Source organism: Salmo trutta, chromosome 5, assembly GCF_901001165.1.
Source record: "Salmo trutta chromosome 5, fSalTru1.1, whole genome shotgun sequence".
In the NCBI taxonomy this organism is placed as follows: Eukaryota; Metazoa; Chordata; class Actinopteri; order Salmoniformes; family Salmonidae; genus Salmo; species Salmo trutta.
Genome location: NC_042961.1, coordinates 11,826,260 through 11,844,981, shown reverse-complemented (window position 1 = coordinate 11,844,981; position 18,722 = coordinate 11,826,260). Strand labels below are relative to the sequence as shown.

The 18,722-nt window shown below is 43.2% G+C and overlaps 1 protein-coding gene across 2 annotated transcripts in view; it reads right to left on the bottom strand.

The window, feature by feature from the left end:
* LOC115193657 (pro-neuregulin-3, membrane-bound isoform-like) overlaps positions 1–18,722 on the bottom strand; it is a 400,612-nt gene that overhangs the window by 85,390 nt on the left and 296,500 nt on the right. For both annotated transcript variants that reach the window (XM_029752521.1, XM_029752522.1), the window contains exon 3: positions 3,614–3,687. In XM_029752521.1, the coding sequence (XP_029608381.1) occupies positions 3,614–3,687 (74 nt within the window). The remainder of the gene's footprint in view (positions 1–3,613; positions 3,688–18,722) is intronic.

Sequence of the window (18,722 nt, the reverse complement as noted above, 5' to 3'; positions counted from 1 at the left end):
AATGCATAATGTGATGGGTCAGATCATAGGTTAGGTTTTGTTAAAGGTAGATTCCTCAAGATGACGTATCTGCACAAAGTAAAAACCAAAGCAATAGACAACTAGAACACCAAAGGGGCCGACCAATTGGATTGCGGTCTGCTTATCCTAAGGTCTACTGAATGTCCACGCCCCTGCGGAAATCCTTCATTTTAAGCTAGAGATATCAGGGTTTTTTTGCAATGGATGCGTCTCAATTTCCCCCATCCGCCTATGTCGCACTTCCGCATCTGCAGTGAAAGGTGACAGAGCTAGAGCGGTGTTTGTCAGACCATGAGAAAATCCGTCTTCTTACAAAATCGTCTGTAGCGTCCTAACGGTTTAGGCTACACACTAGTCTGACCACTCTGTGGAAAGGTGAGACTCTCTCGAATATGTACATGTTGGTTGTGTTGCTCTAGGATGCCCACCCACATCACATACCAGTTGAAAAAATTAATGGAAGTATATATGGAGAGTTTAGTGCCAAAAATAAGCGTTTAAATACATTTATTTTGGGGGGGGGACTATCTGTTGTACCAAGTAGTGAATCTGTTATGCAATGCATTTGCATGGGATAATAGCAGAAAGGCCCCCCCAAAAAATTCATGTATAAAACATTTTGGGGATATTTCAAAGGGTCTTAAAATTATTGATTGATGATTATTGGTATGACCTTCTTAAAACAATACCATATAGCTTAGTAGAACCCCTCCCCCAGGTTAGACAGGGCTTAGACTCTTAATGTCACGTCCTGGCCAGTATAAGGTTAATTGTTTTTGTAGTTTGGTCAGGGCGTGGCAGAGGGTATTTGTTTTATGTGGTTCAGGGTGGTGTGTTTTGTTAAAAGGGTGGTTGATTTAGTAATTCCGGGTTTTGGTTTATGTTTAAGTATTTCTATGTGGAGTCTAGTGAGTGTATGTCTATGTTTGGTTAATTGGGGTTGGGACTCTCAGTTGAAGGCAGGTGTTGTCTATCTGCCTTTGATTGAGAGTCCCATATAGTAGGGTGTGTTTGTGTTTGGTATTTGTGGGTGATTGTTCTGTGTTGAGCCTATGCTAGCCAGACTGTTTGTAGTTGTTCTTCGTTCTTTTTTTGTTTTGTTATTTTGTACGTTCATTTTTTGAAGTTAATAAATTCTCAAGATGAGCATACACGTACCTGCTGCGTTTTGGTCCTCCTTCACCGACGACAACCGTGACACTTAAGGGTTAAGTGTGCAGCGTCCATCATTGTCGGCTCAATAACCCAATTTTTTTACTCAACATCCTTATCAGGAAATACATTTAAAAAATGGAAATCAGCTCTTGTGCTGTCACTTCATAAGAGAGGGGATAGTAGAGATTTTAATCATTATCGCTCCATTTCAAGGCTTCCTTGTCTAGCTAAGATTCTTGAATCCTTGGTAAATGTACAACTTTGCTCTGTATTTTGAATGTAAACCAATCAGGGTTTAGGCCTGGGCGTAACACTATTACAGCAACCACTTAGTTGTTAAAGATCTTGTCAATACTTTAGACATTAAAATGAAATGTGCTGCTTTGTTCGCTGCTTTGTTTGTGGACCTGTCAAAAGCTTTTGATACTGTTGATCATGCTATTTTATTGAATAAGTTGTCCTCGATAGGCCTGATCTCTGACGCCTGTTCATGGTTATCTTAGTGACAGAACTCAGGCCATCATGTTTCATGGGGTTAAGAAACTAAGATTGAAAGTGGCCTTTTTTTTTTTTACAGAAACAGATCTTGTGTCTCTCTAGTCAGCAGGAAGCAGATTGTGCAGTCAACCTGTCTACCTGTTCTTGATTATGGTGATACTATTTATCAACGTGCAGCTGCACAGAGCAAATTTTCCATCACCTGTAGGTAGGTAGGACTGAGGTATGAACAGACAGTTTTTAGTAAGCGGTTGGGAACACAATATATGGTCATGTAGGTTTCTCACTTATGGGTGGCACAAATTGGGATATGGGGGATGGTAATGGGCAGGGTAGATGTACATTAAAGTACTGTAGTTTATAATATAGTAATTACTGTATTGTTTTTGCGGTCTGTAGTATACTGTAGTGTTTACTATATTATTCTAAAGTATACTACAACATTCTATAGTAAGTACCACGCATTACATTTTAGTCATTTAGCAGATGCTCTAATTCAGAGTGACTTACAGGAGCAATAAGTGTATTGCTCAAGGACACATTGACAGATTTTTCACCTAGTTAGCTCATGGATTTGAACCAGCAACCTCTTGGTTACTGGCCCAATGCTCTTAACCACTAGACTATCTGCAGCCCACATGATCAAGGTATACTGCAGTTTACAGTATAGTATTCTACAGTATACTATAGTTTAGTACAGAATTCTATAGTATGTACTGTAGTATTTTATAGTAAACTGTAGTATTTTTTAATGTGGGTGCTGAGGCTACTAGGCTGTATCACTGAGGCTAGTGGAAGAGCCAAGACATCAATAGACCTGGTATTGTGAGAGGCAGTATGACCTTAGCAGACATACTCCAATGAAAGAAACATATAAGTTACTTTCAAAATGTTTTTGAACTTTCTTTGTACACACACCCACACACTGTGCACACACTAATGAAAGGAACTAGACAGCTATTAAGAAGGAATGTCAGATTTTTCAAGGACCTTTTTCCTCTGCTTCTCTGTTATGCAGGTTAGCGTTTTTCCTCATTAATCTTGTTCTGGAGGCAGCTCTGCCCGAAGGCAGAAATTATGTAATTGGTTGACTCAATGGTGAGGGTGGAGCTTACAGAAGGCATTTGATCACTTTATCATAAAGGCAGGAAATATCTGCTTTGATAGGATTGCACCAGCCTACCTAATATGTTCTTTAGGGGGAGTTTAGGTGTGATGAATAGAGAGACCATTCAGTTAGAGACAGATTCTTCAGAAACTGGCAATGAGATGATTTTATTCATGTGTTTTTTTCCTAATCATGGCATAATTAAGCAATATGGCACAAGGGGGTGTGGTATATGGCCAATATACCATGGCTAAGGGCTGTTCTTACGTACAACACATCGTGGAGTGCCTGGACACAGCCCTTAGCCGTGGTATATTGGCCATATAGAGTGGTATATTGGCCATATACCACAAACCCCCGAGGTGCCTTATTGCTATTATAAACTGGTTACCAACGTAATTAGAGCAGTAAAAATAAATATTTTGTCATACCCTTGGTATATGGTCTGATATACCACGGCTGTCAGCCAATCAGCATCCAGGGCTCGAAACGACCCAGTTTATAAATGAGCAAATTGTCTGTAGAGCATCAGTGGGGACCCATAGTCAGTGTTTCTATTATAGCAGACGTCCTGTACATGTAGTCAGGGCCATCAAACTGAGAAAGATTACTGATGGGACTTTTCAAATATAGCACAGGCTGTGCTCTCTTGATAATTGAGAACAGACAATGCCCTGTAATGTCCATGTTTAGCCAATCTGAAATCACTTCAAGTAAAAGCTCTAATATAAATGTAGACCTGAATCCACAGAAACAATTGGCTGCAATAAAAGTCACTATTTCTGGAGGTTGAGTTTAGTTCTAATGGGAGGATTAAGGAAACGTTCTTACTTGGATCAGATAGGATGGAGTCGGTCTTGGGCAGGAACTGGTCGCAGCGTATACCCTGGTAGCCTTCTCTACACCTGTGAATAAAAATACATTTCAGTCAACACATTGGGAACTTGGGGTGAAGCAGGTTTAGAACATTGAGAAATGTGTGCAAAAAAGTGGTTAGGGGCTATGGTACATGGCTGGCAATAAAATATCCTGTTTCATGATACAATTAATGTTCACTCTATTTTATCTGTGTCAGGTGGCCAGGAGCATCACAAAGGAAATATGCATGGAATCAATCTCTTCCTTCTCTATTTGCTCACTCTTTCGCTCTTTCTCTCTCTCTTTCTCTCTTGCTCTTTGACTTCTCAGAAGTTCTCAGCCCTAATCCCCGTGCCAGACAGTTAGGAACATACGATAGAACCGTGTCCTCAGGACCAACCACTGAAGCACACACAGCATTCATATATGACCTTTCCACACAGAGCACAGAAACATGTTATCATTCAAATCATTGTGTGTTCACTCCGATTCCTTGAGAGAGACACAATAAAACTGCAGTGTGTTTCAAATGGGCCCTGCAGGTTTCTTAGCAAGCAGGTTAATCAAGACTCAATACCAAACAGCATCATTGCTTTCTCCGGTGAACGTATGAGAATGTGTACAAGAATCCGTGTCCTTTGACTGTATGATACACTATCTGGACCCCCGTTCAAATGAGTGGATTCGGCTATTTCAGCCACACCCGTTGCTGATAAGTATGTAAAAGCAGAGCACAGAAACTGCATATAATGCTAAGAGGCTTACACTAGGCCTAGGTTTGTCATACTGTATCAAAGCTTGAACTGTCCTCCAAAGGCTCAGAGCTTGTTTAAACACAGCTTCTTTTGTCTAGGGGTTTTAGGTACTAAAGCTTAATTTTCAATCATTAGGCGGGCCTGCTTTTTTACACATATTCATGCATGAAACTCATGCATTGATAGGTATGAGCTTTGCTGGAAAATGTGCCCACACCATGACTCAGTAATGCTCAATTCATTAATATTTCTTTAAAGCTAAATGTAAATTAAGTCAGGGTTGCGGCCCGATAACATTTATTATATGAGTCACATTTGTTCAGCATTAAACATTTCCCATACTCCAGGAGCCAGATGGAAGGAGCCTGTTAATATTCTCAGTCCACTTAGCTGTCCCTAATCAGAAAGTCCCTTCCTACCGGGTTCAGAGAACATGACAAGAAACTTGCAAACCGGTGACTTTTAACGAATGTATTTTTAATTCTCTAGAATCTCTTTGTAAATTAGCAGTTTCTCTGACAGTCGATGTCGGCGACCCTGACTATCGTAAAACTTCAAGATGAGGCCCCCCTCGTTGCACAAATTGGAGGAGAAGCAGATCATTAAAAGAATGGAGTTTTGGTGGTGGCTGTGAGGAAGAACTGGAGGCCATTAGGAGGAACTGGGTAAGCAAAAGGCAGTAAGACGTTGTGATTAAATGGTCTGAGGAAACCAGGCGATGGTAAAGAGAAAAGGGAGAGAGAGAGAGACGTTGTGATTAAATTGTATGAAGAAACCAGGGGATTGTAAAGAGGACAGAGAGAGATACTTTGTGATTAAATGGTCTGAAGAAACCAGGGAATTGTAGAGGACAGAGAGAGAGACTTTGTGATTAAATTGTCAGAAGAAACCAGGGGATGGTAAAGAGGAGGGAGAGAGAAGTTGTGATTAAATCATCTGAAGAAACCAGGAGATGGTAAAGAGGAGTGAGAGAGAGACGTTAATGATCTGAAGAAACCAGGAAATGGTAAAGAGGAGGGAGAGAGAAGTTGTGATTAAATCATCTGAAGAAACCAGGAGATGGTAAAGAGGAGCGAGAGAGAGACGTTAATGGTCTGAAGAAACCAGGAGATGGTAAAGAGGAGCGAGAGAGAGACGTTAATGGTCTGAAGAAACCAGGAGATGGTAAAGAGGAGCGAGAGAGAGACGTTAATGGTCTGAAGAAACCAGGAGATGGTAAAGAGGAGTGAGAGAGACGTTAATGGTCTGAAGAAACCAGGAGATGGTAAAGAGGAGTGAGAGAGAGACGTTAATGGTCTGAGGAAACCAGGAGATGGTAAAGAGGACAGAAAGAGAGATGTTGTGATTAAATGGTCTGAAGAAACCAGGGGATGGTAAAGAGGAGAGAGAGACACACACAGAGAGAGAGAGAGAGAGAGAGAGAGAGAGAGAGAGAGAGAGAGAGAGAGAGAGAGAGAGAGAGAGAGAGAGAGAGAGAGAGAGAGAGAGAGAGAGAGAGAGAGAGAGAGAGAGAGAGAGAGAGAGAGAGAGAGAGAGAGAGAGAGAGAGAGAGAGAGAGAGAGAGAGAGAGAGAGAGAGAGAGGTTAAGGCTTCATACACATGTATGTGGACACTCACGCACGCATGCACACACACACACATCACGGTGCTCAAGGCTGTGACAGATCGAACATGTTATCATTCAAATCATTGTGCGTTCACTCCGACTCCTTGAGAGAGACACAATAAAACTGCAGTGTGTTTCAAATGGGCCCTGCAAGTTTCTTAGCAAGCAGGTTAATCAAGACTCAATACCAAACAGCATCATTGCTTTCTCCGGTGAACGCATGAGAATGGTTACAAGAATCAGTGTCCTTCGACTGCATAATACACTATCTGGACACCCGTTCAAATTAGTGCATTCGGCTATTTCACCCACACCCGTTGCTGATAGGTATATAAAACCAGAGCACACAGCCATGCAATCTCCATAGACAAACATTGGCAGTGGAATGGCCCGTACTGAAGAGCTCAGTGACTTTCAATGTGGCACCGTCATAGGATGCCTACATTCCAACAAGTCAGTTCATCAAATTTCTGCCCTGCTAGAGCTGCCCTGGTCAAATGTAAGTGCTGTTATTGTGAAGTGGAAACGTCTAGGAGCAACAACAGCACAGCCGCGAAGTGGTAGGCCACACAAGCTCACAGAACGGGACCGGCGAGTGCGTAGCACATAGAAATCGCCTGTTCTCGGTTGCAACACTCACTACAGAGTGTTGCAACTGAGCAACTGCACGACAAGAACTGTTCGTCGGGAGCTTCATGAAATGGGTTTTCATGGCCGAGTAGCAGCACACAAGCCTAAGATCACCATGCGCAATGCCGAGGGTTGGCTGAATTGGTGTAAAACTTGCCGCCATTGGACTCTGGAGCAGTGGAAACTCATTCTCTGGAGTGATGAATCCCACTTCACCGTCTGGCAGTCCGACGGATGAATCTGGGTTTGGCGAATGCCAGGACAACACTACCGGCCCCAATGCATAGTGCCAACTGTAAAGTTTTGTGGATGAGGAATAATGTTCTAGGGCTGTTTTTAATGGTTCGGGCTAGGCCCCTGAGTTCCAGTGAAGGGACATTTTAAGGCTACAGCACACAATAACATTTTAATTGATTCTGTGCTTCCCCCGCACATATAGCCTCTCATTATTGTTTTTTTTATTGTGTTACTTTTTATTTATGAATGTTATTATTTTTTACTTTAGTTTCTTTAGAAAATATTTTCTTAACTCTATTTTCTTAAAACTGCATTGTTGGTTAAGGGCTTGTAGGCATTTCACGTTAAGGTCTACACCTGTTGTATTCGGCGCATGTGACTAATACAATTTGATTTGATTTGATCTTGCCAACAGTTTGGGGAAGGCCTTTTCCTGTTTCAGCAGTGCACAAAGCGAGATCCATAGAGAAATGGTTTGTTGGGATCGGTGTGGAAGAACTTGACTGGCCTACACAGAGCCCTGACCTGAACCCCATCGAACACCTTTGGGATGAATTGAAACACCGACTGCGAGCCAAGCCTAATTGCCCAACATCAGTGTCCGACCTCACTAATGCTCTTGTGGCTGAATGGAAGCAAGTCCCAGCAGCAATGTTCCAACATCTAGTGGAGGCTGTTATAGCAGCAAAGGGGAGATCAACTCCATATTAATGCCCATGATTTTGGAATGAAATGTTCTGAACAAGTGTCCAGATAGTTTTGGCCATATAGTGTATATTTGTGTACGCTCATTGCATTTATTTGTACTTCTTTCCCATGGTATAATGGGAAATGCATGTGAATCTATTTTATTTTTGGATATTATGTGCGTACAGTACATGTGTTTTTCCTTGGCAATCATTGCATACTCAGTCACACAATTCTCATGGCAGGCCTGTCTCCTTCCTGTGTCTCTCTCATGTTGCCCTCTGGTTATGAAGACACACTCTCTCCCAATCCCACTTGGCGCAGTTTCCTGCCACTGTGTTTCTCGCCTGAAAACCTGCACCAGAATGTTCATTAGTCTCTGGGACAAGTAAATGGAAATGTGATATTTCTCTGAAGGAGGCAGAAGGTATTGAAAGCTGCTCTGGTTTTAATTAGCGCCACAGTCATTAATTAGCAGGAACAAACATGGGAGGGGGGTTGTAGAACGAGGTGTATATCTCACTAACCAATGGAGCCTGATGCACAAAGCTCTGTAGGCAGGAGATAGATATAAATATAAGGCCTCAGGTTCATCTGAGGATGTGGGGACACACATCACAACATGTGCAGTGCATCAACAGACTCAGTTAGCATCGCCAGTCACATTCTAATGGAAAAGTTCAGAAGTTACCGTGTGGGAAACTATTTTGTGTAGTATGAAACAATATACTTTAGTCTACTGTACTATCATACTATATTGAATTGACAGTGTATCATTTCTTGTTGTTAATATATTTTTATGACTTTAGAGACAAACATCAAAATGGTATGACATTATGGTATTATATCATAGCCTTTTACAGATAGAAATCCTTATAATACTTTGCAGTTGGATTTGCACAACAGCACTTTGGATTGGTAGTACTCTTCGAGATTATTTCAATTATGAAATGGTGGACGTTGAGAAATGTCAGGTAACTGCCTTAAGTTTGATCTGGTGAAAAGAACATTAGCATGTTTAGCATTTGAGCATTTTGTGCTGTGGTAGGCAGTGGGTCTTTCATTAGGCAGACGTGGTATAATCCCAGGGGGCTGAGAGGTGTAAACTTTGAACGCTGGCGAAAGGAGATAATCCTATTACATAAAGTTAGTTTAACATAGTAACAGATACAGGATACGAAGATCTGTCCCTAGCCATCAGATTCAATCAAACCTGCCTTAGTAATGTTTACACTGTAGCACACAAGTACTGCCCCCTCATACACGTCATATTTCCTAAACTGAAGCATCTGGAGGAGAGACCGCCTATTGTGTTTGAGAGTGTGTGAGAGAGAGGAAAGAGAGAGAGGGAAAGAGAGAGGAAAGAGAGAGAGAGGGAAAGAGAGAGGAAAGAGAGAGAGAGATCATGCGTGCAAGAGAGAGAAAGCAGCACTCACCGGCTGACTACTCATGTGCTCTATGCTCTGTATTTTCGTCAATAATTCTTCCTCTGGATTGTTTAAGTGCTATTCTGGTTTTGTGTGCCTTTATAATGAACATTTATCAAGTCTCTTGATTTAACAACAGATATACAATATTTGACATTTTGAAAAAGCTATTATTGTGCCCAAGCGACACAAGATAGATTATGGAACAAAACAATTTACCCTCATGTTACTGTCTGGCCTTTTGGTCTACAGTCGAATGTGCAGCAACTGCCCCGAGTCAAGCGTTAAGGTCTATGTAAAAATGGGGCACAGCAATCCATTTCTACAACTGTGACATGACTTTTCAATTATTGTATATCCTACCAGATTGCAACCCATTTTCTGAGCATAAAATGGCATTCTGGGCAAAGTGGACAATGGATATATTGTCTTGACTCCGTCCTCTTAACTGCTTCACTTCACAAAACCTCATACCGCGTGGCCAAGTGGGCTTGACCCAGCATGAGGGTAGCCACACAGCTAGCATTCAGCCCCCCTGAACTCTCAGGTTAGTGGACATGCTGGAACAGCTCGAGCTGAAGAAGGACTCTCAGAGAGCCATTTTCTCAAGAACGGAGCAAGCCATCAGATCAGGCTCAACGGGGCAGCTTGACACCTACACAGGGATGACAAGAGCGAGCGCCACTCACAAGCGGCTTGGCCCTTACGCTCCCTACACTCTGGAGTATCCATCTAGCCCTGGCCCGGACAGAATTACACACTTTAAAGCTACTATAGTTTCTCCTTCTCTCTCAATGGTTCAGAATGGGCTCAGATAAGTACAGCACTCTCTGAAAATAGGTATACAGTGTCTTGCGAAAGTATTCACCCCCCTTGGCATTTTTCCTATTTTGTTGCCTTACAACCTGGAATTAAACTTGATTTTGGGGGGGGGGTTGTATCATTTGATTTACACAACATGCCTACTGAGAAATATTTTTTCTTGTGAAACAATCAAGAAATAAGACAAAAAAACAGAAAACTTTAGCGTGCATAACTATTCACCCCCCCAAAGTCAATACTTTGTAGAGCCACCTTTTGCAGCAATTACAGTGACAAGTGTCTTGGGGCATGTCTCTATAAGCTTGGCACATCTAGCCACTGGGATTTTTGTCAATTTTTCAAGGCAAAACCGCTACAGCCCATTCAAGTTGGATGGGTTCCGCTAGTGTACAGCAATCTTTAAGTCATGCCACATATCCTCAATTGGATTGAGGTCTGGGCTTTGACTAGGCCATTCCAATACATTTAAATGTTTCCCTTTAAACCACTCGAGTGTTGCTTTAGCAGTATGCTTAGGGTCAGAATTTCCCTGTATTTAGCGCCATGCATCATTCCTTCAATTCTGACCAGTTTCCCAGTCCCTGCCGATGAAAAACATCCCCACAGCATGATACTGCCACCACCATGCTTCACTGTGGGGATGGTGTTCTCTGGGGGATGAGAGGTGTTGGGTTAGCGCCAAACATAGCGTTTTCCTTGATGGCCAAAAGGCTGAATTTTAGTCTCATCTGACCAGAGTACCTTCTTCCATATGTTTGGGGAGTCTCCCACATGCTTTTTGGAGAACATCAACCGTGTTTGCTTATTTTTTTCTTTAAGCAATGGCTTTTTTCTGGCCACTCTTCTGTAAAGCCCAGCTCTGTGGAGTGTACGACTTAAAGTGGTCCTATGGACAGATACTCCAATCTCCGCTGTAGAGCTTTGCAGCTCCTTCAGGGTTATCGTTGGTCTCTTTGTTGCCTCTCTGATTAATGCCCTCCTTGCCTGGTCCGTGAGTTTTGGTGGGCGGCCCTCTCTTGGCAGGTTTGCTGTGGTGCCATTGTCACGTGGATGATGCTGGAGAGACAAAGCAGGTACAGGGAGTAAAACATTTAATAAATAACGGACATGGAATGAGACAGGAACAGCGTCAGCAAACAGGTAACACAAACAAAAGACAATCAATGCAGCAGCGGGGAACAGAGCAAGGGAACTGACAAATATAGGGGAGGAAATAAACAGATGATGAGTGAGTCCAGGTGAGTCCAATATCGCTGATGCGCATGACGAGCTAAGGCAGGTGTGCGTAATAGATGATAGGAGTGAGTGATGCAGGGCAGCCTGGCGCCCTCAAGCGCCCTCAAGCGAGAGCGGGTGCAGACGTGACTGTACCCCCGACGATCCGGCTGAGGCAAGACGCCTGTCGATCCCGCTGCAGAGAGGGAGCCCGAAGATCCGGTGGAGTGTGACGTGGGATGGGAAGCCGCCGAGCCAACCGAGGCAAGGAAACCTCTCGAGCCAGCCAGGGCGTGAAAGCCCGACGGACTGGCTTTGGCAACCCCGATTCCATCGGCGGCAGAATCCACCCGACGTCACCAACAAAACAAACAAACAAAAAACTCCTGGACCAGCTGGGCGAACAAGAACTGACGATCCGGCTGAGGCCCGATGTGGAATGGGCACCATCCGAGCCTACCGGGGAAAGGAAACCTCTCGAGATAGCTAGGGCGTGGAAGCCTGACGACCCCGGTTCCATCGGTGGCGACCCAGAGCCGATGCCATCATACCAACTGGAACGCCAGTACTCCCCGATGCTTTCTGTGGTTGGCTGCTGCATTCTGTCACGTGGATGATGCTGGAGAGACGAAGCAGGTACAGGGAGTAAAACATTTAATAAATAACGGACATGGAACGAGACAGGAACAGCGTCAGCAAACAGGTAACACAAACAAAAGACAATCAATGCATCAGCAGGGAACAGAGCAAGGGAACTGACAAATATAGGGGAGGAAATAAACAGATGATGAGTGAGTCCAGGTGAGTCCAATATTGCTGCTGCGTGTGACGAGGGAAGGCAGGTGTGCGTAATAGATGATAGGAGTGAGTGATGCAGGGCAGCCTGGCGCCCTCAAGCGCCGGGGGGGGGGGGGGGGGGGGGGGGGGGCAGACGTGACAGCCATATTCTTTCCATTTTTAGTAATGGATTTAATGGTGCGGATGTTAATGGTGTGGATGTTCAGTTTCTGATATTTTTTTATAACCCAATCCTGATCTGTACTTCTCCACAACTTTGTCCTTGACCTGTTTGGAGAGCTCCTTGGTCTTCATAGTGCCGCTTGCTTGGTGGTGCCCCTTGCTTAGTGGTGTTGCAGACTCTGGGGCCTTTCAGAACAGTTGTATATATACTGAGATCATGTGACACTTAGATTGCACATAGGTGGACTTTATTTAACTAATTATGTGACTTCTGAAGGTAATTGGATGCACCAGATCTTATTTAGGGGCTTCATAGCAAAGAGCTGAATACATATGCACGCACCACTTTAAAACATTTAGATTGTTTTTGAATTTTTTGAAACAAGTAATTTTTTTCATTTCACTTCACCAATTTGGACTATTTTGTGTATGTCCATTACATGAAATTCAAATAAAAATCAATTTAAATTACAGGTTGTATTGAAACAAAATAGGAAAAATGCCAAGGGGGTGAATACTTTTGCAAGGCACTGTATCTGTGTCTCTTACTAAACAGATGTAGGATCTTAATTTGACCTATATTGTCACTGCAACACGTAGTCCATAATGTTGCTTGATTGGTGGATAGGCTATAAACTGGCCAAAAGTAGGCTACATGAAAAGTGCAGTACTGTTAATATAAACGTGTGTTAATTTGGGTTTTCAGTGAATTTATGTAAATCACAAAGCTCATCTGCATTTCCTGAGCAACAAAAGAGTGATCAAATGAAGATCCTACATCTGTATGTTGTAGTCTTTGTGTTTGTACTTAGATGAGGGTTTGCTGGCACTCATACACTGAGTGTACAAAACATACACTTTCCATGACAGGCTGATCAGGTGAATCCAGGGGAAAGCTATGATCCCTTATTGATGTCACTTGTTAAATCCATGTCAATCAGAGTAGATGAAGGAGAGGAGACAGGTTAAAGAAGGATGTCTACACCTTGAGACAATTGAGACATGGATTGTGTATGTGTGCGATTCAGAGGGTGAATGGGCAAGACAAAAAATTTAAGTGCCTTTGAATGGGGTATGGTAGTAGGTGCAAGGCACACCGTTTGAGTGTGTCAAGAACTGCAACGCTGCTGGGGTTTTCACGGTCAACAGTTTCCTGTGTGTATCAAGAGTGGTCCATCACCCAAAGGACATCCAGCCAACTTGACACAACTGTGGGAAGCATAGGAGTCAACATGGGCCAGCAACCCAGTGGAATGCTTTCGACACCTTGTAGCCCATGCCCTGACAAATTGAGTCTGTTGCGAGGGCAAAAGGGCTGCAACTCAATATTAAAAAGGTGTTCCTAATGTTTTGTACACTCAGTGTATATGAGAGCAGGGAATGGAAAGTCACCGTCCTATAATATTTAGAAATGATTTTATTGACAGACAGATGAGAAATAGAGTGTGAGACCAGAAAAGAGTAGAAACATTGAGTGTCGGGCAGGGAGTTGCATTTGTTTAAATTGTCAACCACAGCTTCGTACAAGAACAGGCTATGTTTGTCCAATAATTGGTAATACTAACAAGCTGAAAACATCTAGAGAGAAATGAAAAGAAGATGAGAAAAAAAAGAACCAACAAGTTTCTTTCCATACACTGCTCAATATTCTCTTTGGTATAATGTATCCAATTACTGTATTGTATAATACTCCAGAGTATGGCAAGGACTTGTTTTTAATCACACCTTTAGCCAATCAAATACAATTTATTTCAAATGAGGCCTTAACTGATCACATCTTCCTTCAATGACATAGACACTTTTCTTTTTAATAATAATCAAGGAATGTCATTTGTCTTCGATTACTGCTTATCAGAGTCAAAAGAGAGTCTCTTTTCATATTTCCCAGACGGAGTGTTTGAAATGCATCTGGGATGCTATGTTTCAGTCACGACAGGGTGGGAGCCAGATAAGACCAGAATGAGAAGAAGGGAGTTAGGCAGGCTAACAAGGTGAGTACCTCAGTGCTTTGGGCTTTACTACACTCTTAGAAAAAAAAGTGCTATCTAGAACCATAACAGGTTATTTGGCAGTCCCTATTGGAAAATCCTTTGTATAACCCTTTTAGGTTCCAGGCAGAAACCTTTTGGATACAGGTAGAACCCTTTCCACAGACAGTTCTAAATGGAAACCAAAAGGGTTCTACCTAGAACCAAAAAGGGTTATGCTATGGGAACAACCAAATAACCCTTTTGGAACCCTGTTTTCTAATAGTATTGGCGGAGGCAAGTGCAACCATCACACCAACAAATACTTTCCACGGCCCCCTCATCACACAGCTCTTACAGAATCACCACCAGTCAGGTGATAAAAGAGAGGGAGTAAGGTGAGACCCTACTCAACCTCCTGTTTAGCTGTGAGAAGATGTCACATCTTGGGTTACTGAGAGTCTTCAGTACCCAATGTGAACAAGCAGGACCATGGTACTGTTGAAAACAGACATTTGATACTGCACCAACCAATTTCACTAAGTTCTAGACATTGCGTCTTCCAGACAATTGTTTGAGTCAATTACATTGTATTTTTCCCCAGACACATTATTCATTCCGTATTCAAATCCAGAAACTTATAGATAACAGAGAAGATCATCTCTAAATTAATTTGATCAGTCTGTTGTCCAAATGAGTCTCTCATCAGCACCTGGATTCACAGGTGAGAAATCACATTCAAAACAATGCACCTGATAACCAGGTCCATTATGGGACTGGTTCTCAATCCTGGTAATTTTTGTTTTTGCCCTAGCACTACACAGCTGATTCAAATTATCAACTCATCAAAAGTCTTTGATGATTTGAATCAGGTGTGTAGTGCTAGGGCAAAAACAAAAATGTGCACCCCTTTGTGTCCCCAGGACCAGGACTGAGAACCAGTCCCTTAATGGACCTGGTTATCAGGTGCATTGTTTTGAATGTGATTTCTCACCTGTGAATCCAGGTGCTGATGAGAGACTCATTGTCCCCAGGACCAGGTTTGACAACCACTGCATTAAGGTGAGACTAACAAACCATTTGTATGCCGCCGGTCCCAGTGCACATTCATTTTCTACCTCACGTTGGCCCTTTTTCCTGTTTGCTAACCGTGTCTTTAAATAAAATATGCCAAGTGAAATTTGTATACATGGCAGCCTAGCGAAGGTGAGCCCTGTCTCACTCTCAGCCCCAGTCTTTCTGTACAACCTGCACCTCTGTAGCCTTTCAACTGGGAGGAAATGTGCTCAATAATTCACAAGTCGCTGCTAGCAGACCTGAAAATAAAAGATGGCATGACTTTGCTGATGTTCCCTGTTCAACCCCCGGGTGAACCCAACCTCTCCATTCCTCTCTGTAACCCACAGGCACAGCATGGAAGCAGACAGTCCTACGCCTCTAGCAATGAGGAAGAAAAAGTGGTACACCAAGATTATAACTCCTATGTCCCTATCAGAAAGACTTTTGCCTTTCCAACGGTGAGAGGAGATATTGAACGGGCTCTATAAATGCAGGAAGTACCCAACAAGTGCCGCTACTGGAGATGATTATTAGAAGCTGTATGAATACAGTGGTATAGCTCAAGCATGAATCCCATTCTGAGGTTAAAATGCAATTAAAGTACAGATTATACATTCAGCCCTTATCTCTCCTTCATTCTCTCTCCTTCTCTCCTGCATATTAACACCTTATCACTAGACATCTTATCTTTGTGCTTAATATTTCCCTGCTTTTTAACTTACTTTGATTTAATTTTGTGTGTTTTTTCATTTTGTTCTGCGACCTGACTGGATTAATTTGTCTTATCTTTGGAGGAGACGTGCAACAAGCTTAAAGTCTCTGTCTGAAGTGGACTAGACCAAATCATGTTTCACCTCTCTTGCTCCTAGACATTATCTAGCAGACCATTAGTATAATGCAGTTGGGTCTCCCGAGTGGCGCAGTGCATCGCCGTCTAAGGCAGTGCATCGCAGTGCTGCGGCGCCACTACAGCCTGGGGTTCGATCCAGCCGTGACTTGGAGCCCCACAGGGGGGCACACAATTGTCCCAGTGCTGTGCGGGTTAGGGGAGGGTTTGGCCAGGGGGCTTTCTTTGGCTCATCGCGCTCTAGCGACTCCTTGTGGCAGGCCGGAAAACAGCAAGCTGACTTCAGTCATCAGTCAGTTCCTTTGACACATTGGTGCGGCTGGCTTCCAGGTTAACCAAGCAGTGTGTTAAGAAGCAGCGTGGCTTGGAGTGTCATGTTTTGGAGGATGCACATCTCGACCTTCGCCTCTCCCGAGCCCCTTGAGGAGTTGTAGTGATAAGACAAGATCGTAACTATCAACTACCCAAAATTTGGTACAATTACAACAATAAAAAATATAGAAACACTACTGGTCAAAAGTTTTAGAACACCTACTCACCTACTCATACTCATCAGGGTTTTTATTTTGACTATTTTCTACATTGTAGAATAGTAGTGAAGGCATCAAAACTATGACATAATACATAATGAATAATGTAGTAACCAAAAAAGTATTAAACAAATCAAAATATATTTTATATTTGAGATTCTTCAAATAGTCACGTTTGCCTTGATGACAGCTTTGCACACTCTTGGCATTCTCTCAACCAGCTTCATAAGGTAATCATCTGGACTGTATTTCAATTACCAGGTGTTTCTTCTTAAAAAAGTTAATTGTGGAATTTCTTTCCTTCTTAATGCGTTTGAGACAAGCAGTTGCGTTGTGAAAGGTGGGGGGGTATACAGAAGATAGCCCTATTTGGTAAAAGACCAAGTCCATATTATGGAAAGAACAGCTCAAATAAGCAAAGAGAAACGACAGTCCATTGTTACCTTAAGACATGAAGGTCAGTCAATACGGAAAATGTAAAGAACTTTGAAAGTTTCTTCAATTGCAGTCGCAAAAACCATCAAGCTCTATGATGAAACTGGCTCTCATGAGGAACGTCACAGGATTGGAAGACCCAGAGTTACCTCTGCTGCAGAGGATACGTTCATTAGAATTTCCAACCTCAGAAATTGCAGTCCAAATAAATGCTTCACAGAGTTCAAGTAACATCTCAAGAGACATCTCAACATCAAATGTTCAGAGGAGAGTGTGTGAGTCAGGCCTTCATGGTTGAATTTCTGCAAAGAAACCACCACTATAGGACACCAATAATAAGAAGTGACTTGCTTGGGCCAAGAAACACGAGCAATGGACATTAGACTGGTGGAAATTTGTCCTTCGGTCTGGAGCCCAAATTTGAGGGTGAATTTGTGGGTGAACGGATGATCGCCGCATGTGTATTTCCCTTCGTAAATCATGGAGGAGGACGGATGATCTCCGCATGTGTATTTCCGAGGTGTTATGGTGTGGGGGTGCTTTGCTTGTGACATGGTCTGTGATTTATTTAGAATTTAAGGCCCACTTAACCAGCATGGCTAAGTGTTCTGCAGCGATACGCCATCCCATCTGGTTTGGGCTTAGTGGGACTATCATTTGTTTTTCAACAGGACAATGACTCAAGACACCTCCAGGCTGTGTAAGGGCTATTTGAACAAGAAGGAGGGGGATGGAGTGCTGCATCAGATGACCTGGCCTCCACAATCACCCGATCTCAACCAAATTGAAATGGTTTGGGACGAGTTGGACCATAGAGTGAAGGAAAAGCAGCCAACAAGTGCTCAGCACATGTGGTAACTCCTTCAAGACTGCTGGAAAAGCATTCTAGGGGAAACTGGTTGAGAGAATGCCAAGAGTGTGCAAAGCTTCTCCCACGCCCCTACCAGGTTCTTGGGGAGTTTACCCCCAGCCGGCTTGCCCAGCACCCATGTCTCGGCCTGCTCGCCCAGGTGGGACGCCGGGTGGTGCCCCTGGGGGGGGTACTGTCACGCCTGCTCCCGCTCTTCCCCCCTGGCACTCGAGGGCGCCAGGCTGCCCTGCATTACACACTCCTGCCACCATCATTTACGCACACCTGCCTTCCCTCGTCAAGCGCTTCAGCGATATTGGACTCACCTGGACTCACTCAATCACCTGTTTATTACCTCCCCTATATTTGTCAGTTCCCCAGCTCTGTTCCCCGCTGCTGCATTGTTTGTCATATGTCTGTGTTACCCGTGTCCTGACGCTGTTCCTGTCTTGTTCTATGTCTGTTCCCGAATAAATGTCTGACTCCTGTACCTGCTTCTCCTGTCCGGCGTTGGCCCTTATATTAGTAGTGTTTTTTTGCAGCAAATCGAGCATGAAGGCCTGATTCAAGTAGTCTCCTCTGAACAGTTGATGTTGAGACGTGTCTGTTACTTGAACTCTGTGCAGAATTTATTTGGGCTGGAATCTGAGGTGCTGTTAAATGTAATGAACTTATCCTCTGCAGCAGAGGTAACTCTGGGTCTTCCTTTCCTCTGGCGATCCTCATGAAAGCCAGTTTCATCACAGCGCTTGATGGTTTTTGCAAATGTCCTTGAAATTGTCTGCGTTGACTGACCTTCATGTCTTAAAGTAATGATGGAATGTTGTTTGTCTTTGCATATTTGAGCTTTTCTTGCCATAATATCGACTTGGTCAATTTACCAAATAGGGCTATCTTCTGTATACCACCTCTACCTTGTCACAACACAGCTCATTGGCTCAAACGCATTAAGAAGGAAATAAATTCGACAAATTAACTTTTAACAAGGCACACCTGTTAATTGAAATGCATTCCAGGTGACTACCTCATGTAGTCGAGTGTGCAAAGCTGTCATT